This window comes from Ornithodoros turicata, chromosome 5, assembly GCF_037126465.1.
Source record: "Ornithodoros turicata isolate Travis chromosome 5, ASM3712646v1, whole genome shotgun sequence".
Taxonomy (NCBI): domain Eukaryota; kingdom Metazoa; phylum Arthropoda; class Arachnida; order Ixodida; family Argasidae; genus Ornithodoros; species Ornithodoros turicata.
The window spans coordinates 6,612,081-6,624,707 of NC_088205.1; the positions used below are offsets into that span (position 1 = coordinate 6,612,081).

At 46.1% G+C, this 12,627-nt stretch overlaps 2 protein-coding genes across 7 annotated transcripts in view; one reads left to right on the forward strand and one right to left on the reverse strand.

Annotated features, from left to right (window-relative positions):
* The window catches only part of LOC135393833 (uncharacterized), a 366,589-nt gene that overhangs the window by 222,740 nt on the left and 131,222 nt on the right, over positions 1-12,627 (reverse strand). For all 5 annotated transcript variants that reach the window (XM_064624137.1, XM_064624136.1, XM_064624139.1 and 2 more), the window contains one exon: positions 9,531-9,577. In XM_064624137.1, the coding sequence (XP_064480207.1) occupies positions 9,531-9,577 (47 nt within the window). The remainder of the gene's footprint in view (positions 1-9,530; positions 9,578-12,627) is intronic.
* The window catches only part of LOC135393832 (uncharacterized), a 260,444-nt gene that overhangs the window by 111,547 nt on the left and 136,270 nt on the right, over positions 1-12,627 (forward strand). The window lies entirely within an intron of this gene.

Here is a 12,627-nt window from a genome sequence, read left to right on the forward strand (position 1 = left end):
CCGCGTTCCTTGCACAAGCGCGTTCAAACTCTATCTATCGTCTCATTGCACAAGACGCTTCACACCGCCCCTGCTATACTCTGCGTTCCTCGACGACGTTTCTGTTCCAGCCGACAATCTCTACACCCTGTCCCGCATAAACTAAACAGTCGAATGTTCGTTGTAGGGAACGTGCTATAGTGGACTGGTTAAACTGTGCAGACAATCCGCGGTCAGGCTGGCTAACATTCACCCATCTCGAGAAACAGACTGTAGTTTCGTTTTTGCTCCAAGAGTTCTGGAGCACCTGCCCGCGAGGGCGCATATATAGAATTCTCTCTCTCTTTCTTTCCTTATCTACTTCTCGTCCGTGAGGAGCGAAGAGCGGGACTTCCCGAATGACCACATGGCGATAGACCGCGTAGGAGCCGCGGTAATGGGAGATCAATGCAGGAAATGCAGTGCTCATTTCTATAGACTTCCACCCGACACCAAGGACGGGAACCGGCTCGTGCTTCTGTTTGCGTTGCCGGCCAGAAATGCGTGAGCTTCCGTTGTTGACACACCGAGCACATAGAAGAGAAACGACGTCAGACCGCAGCTATGTCGGTGTCTGTGACACGGCAATAGAATACTGCCACACCTGCTCCTGCGGTGTATCAGTTGGCATTGGCGAGATGCCAGGACTTCTACTGCATTATCCTGCACCTTCAGCCTAACTCACGCATGTGCATATCAGGTGAAAAGACAAAATAAACTTCACATAATTTTGTTTTGAGCACAGCGACAGCCACGACAACGGACGTGATGTAAGAACTCTTGGGAGGGGACGAGCAGCATGAGAGATGCCATCGATGGACTTAACCAATAACTTCCCCTACTAACTGCCCCTCTCCTATATACACTCGCCCTTATTGGACAGTCGAATATGCTTTGGTGAAGTCTGGGGGGGGGGGGGGTATATGTTTAATGCGCTTACGATCTCAAGGGCGCTTGAGAAGAAGGGCAGGTCGCGAACACACGGATCTATACCACTCAGGAAGGACCTGATGATGACGATTGATAGGAGAAGAAGAAATCTGAGGATGTGTGTACCACTTCACGTGGGAACGGGTACCTTTTTTTTTAATTCTGTATTAGCGCCGCGAAGCAACTCTGGCTATGAGCGGCGTATATAGACGTGGACAAATGCAGAGAGAGGGGGGTTAGTATGCGCCTGGGCCCACTTCAGGGGGAACTGTGCCGACATTCGTCTGGAAAGACTTCGGAAAACCCAGGGAAAACCTCAGACAGCACAGCCGGTGACAGGATTCGAACCCGTGTCACCTCCCAGTCTTGGCGTGGGAGGTGATCCTAACCATCCTAACCACTACGCCACGGGAGCTGGTGGACCGGGTACCTTCGGTGGACCTCTTTCGTTGGAACATGCAGGGAACGTAAAACAGTTCCTATCTCAGTTAAAGCGGCCCACGTGGTTAGGAACCGCGCTGAACCTACGTAGTCTTTCTACCGAAATGTAACGTTACGGAGCGATTGTAGACCAGTGTGTAGCACGGTTGTATAACAGAATAGCAGATGATGGGAAACTATGGAAAGAAAGAAAGAAACAGCAATAACAAAAAAGCTTAAGCCTACTTGAAAATCACCTCGCTCCCATATATGTCGCCCCCTCATAAAGAAAAGTATTTTCTTCTTTCTTCCAACATATTAATTAAACCTCCCTATATACTGTAGGAGTAAAATCTCAAAAGGTAAACTGACTGCTGCGTGAGATCGTGCACGCGAACTGAACTGGCTGGTGTTTATCTGAAACATGGAGCCTGCAAGTATGTTTGCACAGGATCTGAAGTTGCTTCAGTGAGCATCAGCAGCAGCAGAAAGCATCGGCCGTTATGAACGCTAATGAAATAAAGGCAGCGTTGTTTGCGCCCAGAGGCAATCTTGTTTGTATCGATGGGAGAGTCTATTTATGCCAGCCACTTGCAGTTATCTCTCAGCTGCCCCTAATTAGATAAGGAACGACAAAAAAAGAACGACGTCTCTATATCCTGTCGGTTTTGTTTGTGACGCTCGGTGTAGCGTCAAGGTGCACGGGTTTGAACGGTACGTCACGTTCACAGTCAAATCTGCGGCACGGAATGGTATGCCGTTGGTGCATAAAACTCCAAGGGGGAGAAAAAAAGTAGTATAGTTCTAGCCCTGTGTTTGGACTAGTGTGATTCTACAATCATTGTTTGTTTTTGGGACTATAAAGGCAGGGAAGTTTATGCTATAAGTTTTACTATGCACTGCATTTACTAAGCACCGATGCATGCCGCATTCTACGGATCTTCTGTTAGATATCAGATGCAGCTCCGGCATCTCGCCACGCTCTACCCTCTCAGAAATCAGCTCCTATCACTTCAATGTCCAACATATCGTACTAACTACGGGTTTTTTTCTCTTTCATCTTACGGTGCTCGCCTTTGGAACAGTCTTCCGATTTCCATACGCCCGTTAGGTAGCTTCCAATTATTTAAACGCCATTGTAAAATGTATTTTCGCGACACATAGCACGTCCGTCACGGGTCTTGACAATGAGTCTAATTCGGTCTACTGTTCATATTTCCTTGTGTTAATGCTTAGCTGACACTGACATATGTTTCTTTTTTTTTTTTTTTTTTATCGCAGCAATGTAATATGTGTAATAATATGTTGTAGCATGTAGTACTGTCTTATGTAATGCTGAATGTAATTTTTACGTGTAATAATGTTTCCCCACACGCTTATTTTATACTTCACTGATTATTTATAAGGACCGATTTACAGGGCCTGCCCTCTCGGTCCTTTATTTGCTCATATATACGTTTTTGATGTTTTCAATAAACTATTGAACTATGTGCAGTGCTGGATTGCGTTGTCAAGGAACAGCAATGGGGACTAATATTATTGCAATCTATGACACTCGAAGCTGTAACTTATACCCAGCTTATCATTTTACACCAGAACAGAAACGCAGGTTCTGGTTCTGGTACCCACGGTGCGAGATCTCTCTCTGGGAAGCTTGGAAGGTTTCAGAAGCGTTCGACCACTTGACAAAGGTGTCCACATCTTGCATGTCATTATTTCGATTTCAGTTTCCACGCCCCATCGCTGTATGGCTCACCCTACATAACAATGCGGAACGCAACGTGCCGAAGCAGATAGAACTATTAAAGCCTCCACAGCAATACGTTTTTCTCGCATAGTTAAGATATAAATGAATTTTACTCGCGTACGAATCAACGCCCATTTATTGAACTGTAAACCACTCAGCATGTAAAACACCACCACCTCCCGTGGCATAGTGATTAGGATGGTCGCTTTCCAATCCGAGACTGACAGGTGACACGGGCTCTAATCCAATCCTGACACCGGGTTGTGCTGTCTGAGGTTTTCCTTGGGTTTTCTGAAGACTTTCCAGAAGAATGTCGGCGCAGTTAGCCCTGAAGTCGGCCCAGGAAGCACATTAACCCTTCCTGCTGTCCTCTTTCGATCTGTCCACATCCGTACGCCACTCATAGCCATAGTTGCTTCGCGGCGCTAACAAGAAGAAAAAACAAACGCTCGCCTAACAACGAGGTTCTTACGTCACCACAACGGTTCGAAATACAGGCATAACAAGCACTCCAAAACAGGATTCGCACCTCGTGACAACAAAATTTCGTAATTCAAGAACCAGTCCTCGAAGACGCGACGTTTGTCCACTCACTCTTGGTCTGTCTGCCTGCTTGCACCCTTGACAAGAGAGGCAGCAGAGCAGTATTGATGTTGGCCAACCTAGAGAGGGAGGCCAACCCACACGCAGCCCTGGGAGTGCAAACAAAGCGAGGTCGGGGGGTCGATGAATTCCCGTCAACTCAACCACAGACAGTCCAATATCACTCCACCCTCTCCTATAGGACTGCACGTCGGTATATGCCAACGTCGCGGATGCTGTGCTCGTGAATTGCACGAAAACCGCCATCAGTCATCTGACGGGACGCACAAACGCTGGCAGAAGAGTTTGGGCGAATATTTAATTATCGAGCAAGGTGTGCCGGTTTTTTTTTTTTTTTTTTTTTCTCCGCCTTCAGTCCAGACGGTCAATATATTTCTTTCGCGGTATATATATATATATATATAGGCTGTCGGGTGGATCTCACTCAGCCGACGTGCGTAATAACTACGGTAAACATTTATGTCCTTCGATGCGATATTTCACGGATGATTTACGAAGTGCTATATAAAGTGCGGTGCCAAACCCACAACGTCTGGCAATCCTACGCGGTGCGCGCAGCTGCGCAAAGGCGGTTCTGTGGAGTGCCACTTACAAGGTGCAAATTGGATTCCTTGGCGTTCACCACATCGCCTGTGCGATCATTTATATGGGAGAAGTCGTACAGTGTCTCGACGAAAAATTCGCGTCAATTTAATATTTATGTGGTCTCTTTTTGTCGGATCGCATATGTCGCTATATACTTACGTGGTACTTCTCTATAGTTTTCGTAGCATTTCCCGAGTAGTCCAGCGAAAAGTATGTTTGTTGTAGTCTAATGCTTTGGAGCTATAGTATTTGCGCGTTAGTGATATCTTCCTGGAAGCGACCACGCGGTCTTTTTCATTCGCGTTTCAGGCGCGCGTATTATAAGACAGGTTTATAGCCGCGTGGTAACTGTGATCATACTTTTTGCGCGTTAGTCAGAACACGTTTGAAAATCCTACAAAACGGTTCTCATAAGTTTCAGCAGTTCCTCGCACAAAAACGCCTGATGAGGCAATTGTTCTCCGGGTGCTTTTTTTTTTTTTCTTTCACTATAGCATCCATCCTCAACACGATTGAGGACAACGACCCCCTCTTGTTTGGGGCCAAATCGGCTTCTTTCGCCAGTGGTTGGACACCGTCAAAAGTGAATATGGTGAATTCCCTCTGTCGACCGTACTCCTTCAAAACCGTGTCTCGCCGTTATACGAACTAAACTTATAAATAGTTGGAGACTTGCTGTGAGCTCGTCTTCGGGTGTTGATGATGCCAATACTATGCCAATACATGAGTAGCGATGTGATTTGGGCAAGTACTGCAGGTAGCTACAGCCCCGATCCTAGAGAGTAATGTGGGCAAGCATTGCGCTTGTCAAACGGCCTGCTCTTCGTTGTTAAGGCGAGTTCCCACATATAGCGCTTTGCTACATAGCACTAGAAAATTGCGCTATATTTTCCTCCTCGCATTGCTACGAACCGCTCTTGTCGAAGTAGAGTCGGTGAGTCTGCGTTAACCAATCGTGAGCTTCTTTCAGCCGTGACGTCGCGGAAGCTGGGGTTTCTTTTGCTTCCGATCACTCGAAGCAGCAAGACAGGAATGCGACGACGACGACGTGAAAATGGCCACGAGTTTCATCTGCCAATGCATGGGTGTTTGGTTACTATAGTCTGGTATCGCGATCACAGCATCGAAAGTGTCATCCCCCTTGATGCTGCGGATACCCGACGCCGACAGTAAGCAATCACGGCAGCACCGGTGCATCACGTCGCAAAGAGATATCCCGTGACCCCAGCAGGATAGCGCTATGTGCTCGGTTGTTATGTGAGAACGGCAAACGGAAAAACAGCGCTAGGTTTCGAGCGCTATTTTCTCGCCCTATAGAGCGAAGCGCTATATGTGGGAACTCGCCTTTAGGGCGAGGGGAGTACCTTTTTGAAATGCGATGTGGATAAGTGTATCGCTTGACCCATCCTGCAGAATGCACAAGGCAATACGACAAACGAAGGAAGAAGGGATAACTTTTTTCGTGACTCATGTGGTCACTCATCTTTTTGTGCCCATCTCGCGTAGATGCAGATATTATGACCATTGTTCAAGCGTAAGGCACATTCATGTAATACAAGTTTCGTTAGTGTAATCGCCTGTACCAACTATAGAGCACTGACTTGGTCTTACCCGAAAGCCCGGGCCGGGTAAAGCCGCCTATTTGTGCGTTTGGGCCGGGCTCGGGTTTGACATTACGGGCGCGGGACCGTATATTGCCGGTCCTATGTCGGGCTCGTGCCTGCGTTACCCCACTGTTAGTTAGCCATGGGCAGCAGCTTTTTTTGTTAGTAGCAAGCCGGCATCAACCTGGCTTACCTTTCCTCTTCTATAGCTAACTACATTACGTTAGATTAACTGTTGAGCACTTCATGTCATCCCCTTCTTACGCTTTATACAGCCCTCATTTCACAGCTACCCAATCAGAGTAGAGATTACGGTCGAGTTCCTTGCGGATGGTCTTAGCCGCGCAAGAGTGATGTTGCCGACCATTTCTTATCGTAAATGGAATACAGGTCATGATAACGGCCAGCGACTGAGGTGGAAGAATAAGAGGACGAAGAAAGTCTTCAATGCCCTACGCCCGCAATTTTTAGCAAAAATATGGTGAACTAGAAAGGAAAAATCTGAAGAAAAAAAAAAGGAAAGTTCGCACCATACAAGACTGGGAGAACAATATTGACATGATGTTGTCCCGGTGACGTAATACTGAGTTGCTTCGCGGCACTAACATGGAATATTTAAAAAAAAAAACAATCATTATGGTGACCATACAATATGGTCATGCAAGTTTGTGCTCTATCTTTCGATCCCTGCTGAATGGGACGTGATTGCCCTTTCCTACCGAGAGATGGCCGAAGCGATGACGAGCTCCGCACGCGGCGTCCCAATAATTATCATTATTGTCATCAGCACAAGACAGCACGTGAACAGCGTGCTTTTATCTTATAACCACAACCGCTGACAAAGACAGGACCAGCATCATCCTTCTCTCTCTCTCTCTCTCTTCCAAGTTCCTCAGTTCTCCGTGCACGTTCCTCTACATCCAAGATGTTGATCTTCAGCAATGTCGCCCACGAAACAAACGGGCCATTCATTACGGGACGACAGAATACTGCACACGCGGCACGCAGGACAAGACACGACGGACGGCGTACGAAAAAGTCCGGGGCACGTGTCCCTAGCAGACGGCCAATCGGGATGCGCGGCCCGTGTAGTGGGCGTGGTTCCTATCCGCGTAACCGTCAGTATGCTAATGAGTGTCCACGTAATTGCCCCGTCGGAAAATTAATCTCGACGGTTGTACACCCGGCGGTTTCTAAATGAAGGCCCCGACGAGTCCTCGCTATATGGGCGTGTGTCATTCCATCACCCGAGCCGCGAGCATTAAAGGAGAGTTCGCGTGCGTCCACGATGCTCTGCGAGTTCTCCAGCGTGTGCTCTTAAGTTGCGCAGCTGCGATTGCTGCTCGGGGGATTCTAAAACTTGCGGCGAGTTTTAATGGTGGGGTACGGCGCTGCAGAAATCCCGCTTTATGGCAACTCTTGGCAAAGCGGTTTTGAACGTCCGTCGTTTGGAATTAAAATTGCAACGAGAGGTCATTGCGAAAGTTGGAAAGGGGTTGTGTTCGTCGGTCTCTAATTATACGAATCACTTCATAGATCGCAAAATGGTTCGAGAATCATACGCGAATATTCGTCGTAGTGATTTCAATGTTAGCCGATGCGTGCAAACGCTGGGCCGCTTTATTTCCAAGGAACTGATTGTGACTATCGACCATGCTAAACAAATCAGGTACACCATCTTGACCATTAATAACACGTACGTACAACTATGGTAAACTATTGACAATATGACGACTATTGACATGTGTGACTACTTTCGCAGTCTCCTAACTATTTTCCTTGGGGGACCGCATTACAAGTTTGACCTCGCAGTCGCAAATAAAACTTGCATTGTTATCTTTGTTAATATCGAAAAGTGAAAAATCCAGCAATCTAGGGTGGAAGCAGAAACCTCAGATCGAGATCCGTCGATAGTTCAAACACAGATTGTTCGCTGTCCGAAAAAATCGGCAGCCCCCTAGGGCCCTACCTAAGGTTCCTGCTTCAATATATTTGTTACATGAAGGACGGGGCCCGGAGGAATGCAGAGTACCAGGCCCTCGTAGCTGTGGCCAACATCAACATGGGGGGGGGGGGGCTTCATACCCCCCCACCGATAGCCTTCAGAATTCGTCGAAGTTGGCACCTAATTGATGGATTCATTGAGATATAAAAAATATGAATATGTACAGACCAGACAAAGTCCAAACAAAAAACAAAAAAATGTCACCTGATGAATGGGTCCAGTAAATGGAATAAGAGTTCAAATGAGCGTAGACTAAATACACCAATGGTAGAGGCTGTCGAGAAGGTCACGTGGTTTCAGAAGTCTGCCCCTCTCAGGATTGTATCATATTCAATGCACGCGTTAAGATTGACTGAAGCAATGAACGTTTGAAGAAAAAAAAGAAAAAAAGAAAACTTCAAATCGTACAACTGCGCGAAAAATATAAACTATGCACAATTTCCTTCCGCTTCTTTCATCCACTATATCTGAAGCCCCTCACCAGTAGCACTAAAGCGACCATATAAATATGCGCTCGTCGCGTTGTTGGTGCTGAGGAAGAAACGCAATAAAAATTTCTTAGAATTGCATTACTCACGCGAAAAATCCTCCGGCACTACATCATCCTTCTTTTCTCCGTTATTTTTGTTGCTTTTAGCTACGCGTTACCACTTACTACACTGGTTTGCAACAAGAGCACGTTGGGATTTTACGAAACGCAGACACACACACACACACGCAAACGACACAACGTAACCCGGCACAAGAATCTCGGCAAGTTTCCAATGAAACAACCCATTCATCCAAGCAGCAATGTTCACAAAACGAGATTTTTTTCTTCTTCTTCTTCTTCTTCAGGCAGAACAGGCTTCCGCGTAGCAGAATAAAGATAAGTACGCGGCAGAGCAGAACAGCCTCTACAGGCTTCTGATAAGAATAGGAAAACTTTTTTTTTTATAGGGTACGGTCATTCAACCCTTTCTCACATAGCAGTCCTCCCAACGTCATATGCGTATACAGTCAAACTCCTTTACAACGAAACTCAGGGGACAGCAAAAAAAAAATCGCAGTAAAGGTATTGTCGTTAAAAAGGATGTCCATTATTGGACCTATAGGCTCCAGCGGGACCGCAAAAAAAAAAAAATTTGCTGTAGTGGTATTTTCGTTAAAAAGGTGTTCGCTATAAAGGAGTTTGACTGTACAACTGTTGGGCACAGTTGCTTACCGATACTAGTACCGGATCAAAGCGAGAACCGAACATGCCATCAAAGTGAATTTCTCTTGTATTCCGCATGGTGGCGGTGCAACAGCACCGAGGGTGATGAAACAATAGCCAAACCACAGGGTGATTGTGCGGTTGGAAATAAAAAAAACAAATTTCCAATGACTGCGTCACGGCCTCCCTGCTGAAAACCGCAAGATGTAGTATAGGTTCGAAGAGATATTCGAATAGTATAACTTTGTGAGAAGCTTTTTGGGAGTTCGATGGCTGGATGTATGAAAGTTCACTACACGTTTTATTAAGTCGTACCCGACTGAGTAAACGTTTCTTTTCGTCCGGACTGGTTCCTTTCGCCGTTTCATTTCAGCGATGCCGACGCTATAATAATGATTGGAAAAGACAGAAAGCGATGCTCACGTTTCGTTCGAATGACAACAGAACCGTTTCTGAGGCAGTGGTCGCTGCTGTAAAACAAATAAAATTTGTCGTAAATGCACAAACATTCCTCGCCCAACGAGTTTCCATCGCGTTACACAAACACAGTATAAGTAAAACATAGTAAAAGTATAAGTAATACATAGTAAAATACACACTGGGTCTGTTCTTATATATACGCTGAACATGAGAGAACTGATGTTCTGAGGCTGGAAGGGAAGGAATCAGGAATATCTCTCTTGTTCAACAGGTGCCGCCTGCGTCGATCCCGTCGTATGAATGTGTGTAAGAGTGAGCAAAAATGTAAGAGTGAAAGGAGGATGAGTGAGAGAGAGTGGCTGGTTTGTCCCTTCAGATGACGCACCCTGGAAGTCGCTGAGAAGGCGTGTTAGCTTAGCTCAATTGGTAGAGCCCTGGACCGGCAATCCAGAAGATGTGGGTTCGACTCCTACAGCTGGCTAACCTTTTCAGTGACTTTCATCTTTCATTATATACGCTGATACGTCGTCACTACCCAGCGAAGGAGGACCTCGATATTCCCGCCTGCGAAATCCTTGATCTCGAAATTCACGCCCCCTAGCGAGGTGTTTGGATTAAATTATTTATTATTTGCTTATTTAACGGATACTGCATGTCTGATACTGACGTTAATGTACGGTGTGCAACCCTGCATAGCCCACTGTAATAAAATAGTAATAAAATAGGTTATTACTGAGCTGTGTACATACAGAGACAGACCCAACAACGACAGTTCTTAAAAGTGCCTGAATGCAAAATAGCTTAATGTAAAAACAAACGCGGGAAACTTAGTACGTCTGCAATGAAATCACTTACTATGTTACAATAAATAACAGTTTCGCTATATAACAACAAATACATGTAATGACGATGAATGAGGAAACTCGGCACCTAATTTGTGGGTCACTACCCCAGATACACACAACACAATCCCCACAATAAAGCAGTACTTGTTGTTTGTTAGGGGAATAGAAAGATGGGTGAATAAGGATATCACATCATTTCCCTTTGTTTTTGTCATGAAGTCACCGCGCAAAGGAACAAAAGTAATGTAACTGGGGATAAATCTAACTTCTCTTGTTGGCATTTGTGCGATTTATATTTGGGTAAGTCAGATTGGATTGGATTGGATGGATGACTGGATAATATGTACTGTAATGGATTGAAATATGTGATTAGATAAAGAAAATAACTGCTTTTTTACGCGTGTATGTGTGTGTACTTTGAGAACGTTGTGAATCTTTCTACTCGAGCTAAAAAAAACAATACAGTAAGCAATTTTTTTTAAAGGAGGTGCAGTTCATGCGGAACCTTCCACAGCCGAAACGTTTAACTTGGCCCAATCTCCTTCCACGTCCACGGCAGACGTCACGTATCAGAACCCCCGCACAAGCGCAGGTCAAGCGTTTATTACAAAAACAACTGCACTTCCTGCAGCAATTACAACGCCAGCGGCCATGCAGCATTCTATCTGTATATATCTACGAGAGCTGTACATATACGCATCGGTGCGGGTCAAGTCTCCGTTGTCGGTGGCAATGTTATAGTTGCCGTTCGTTGGCCAGATGGGGGCGGGATGCCAGCTGCGCGTAGAGAACACACTGCCGAGGTGATCGCCCGTCGGGCTTCAGCAGAGGAGAGATGGCTGGCGGTCGCGCGTGACCACGATTCCGGCGACGCGTTACATGCACGCACACACCGCCGCTAGGGGTCGCCGGCTCGCTCTATTCAGCACGATGATGATGAAGCCCTCCCGCCCCGAAACCCTTTCCCTTTCACCGTCCTTTACTATTTCTGTTCCCCCTCGTTGCTTCTCAACCCTTTTTAATTTCAGCTGCGTCCTTCACCGACATACGTACTTCAAGCAGTGATAATGCGTTAGGGGGACTTTGATGATGATGATGGTGGTGGTGGTGGTGGTGGTGGTTGGTAGGTTTCTGGCGCAGCGACGAGGATCATAATGCGCCAAAAACTACGGTGTGATGAACTAGTTAAAGATTAGTAAGAATGAACTAGTTAAAACGTTAAAATCATGAGGGGGACTTTGAGTCAAGCGTATTGCCATCGTGGTACGTACGTTATGGCGTCACAATACAGAGGAGGAACAAAAGCAGCTGTAGTAAACCGTATAACGGAGCCAGCGGGGCCGCAATAAAAGTTCGATATAAGCGGAAATTCGATAACAGCTGAGCTGCCACAGACAGAGTGACAGTATAGCCTCGGAAACCCAGTAGGAACCTTAGGAGGGTATTCAAGCAAGCAACCCACGGTATTGAACACCTTGATAGCAATAATACATATGAAAAAAAAAAAGAACGAAAACATATAGATCGAGGCTGGGTTCTGCACGCATCCACCCTCACCAGCTCACCTTTCGTACCAGTCGGAGTCGGCATGGCAAGACACTTCGAATAATCGGGTTCGACGCGCATGCATTTCGGTCGGTACAGTGTGAGATTTCGAATAAAGGGATCTCGTTATAACAAACTTTCTTTCTTTTTTACTTCCATTTCTTCAGGCGGGTGTCGAAATTGTGGCACTAAAAGCCCAATTAGCTTTTTTCAGACAAAGCTAAAATTTTCAGCCTGTGTCTTTTAAAGCCTCCTATGTTTTTTAAAGCCTCCTATAGGAGGCTTTAAAAATGGATAAATGGTTCAAACAACAAACAAGTGTGTTCTTGAGAGCGGGGCTTGCTGAGAGGTGCGTGCGAGGAACTTTGGAACTCGTTTTCCACTCCAGTGGCGGTTCATATGTCCCTTGAACTTCTACCTTTCCGCCTGCGAAGGCCCCAAGACGAAGCACCCAAATGCCCCACTTCAACTCCCGGCTGAATTAACATCTTTTCTGCACACTTCGATAATTCACTCCCTTACCCCCAGTTCTGGTCTCTCTCTCCCTCTCCACGCGTTTGATCGTCAGTGCTTGCTTTCACGCAAGATTGCATCTGAATACCAAATACACGCAAGTACATCCAACATAGGAGCGTGTTACGCAGTTACTGCTTCATTCCTACATACGGGTAGGTGAGTCTGCAAAACCCAATTCGGTATGGGTCTCTTCG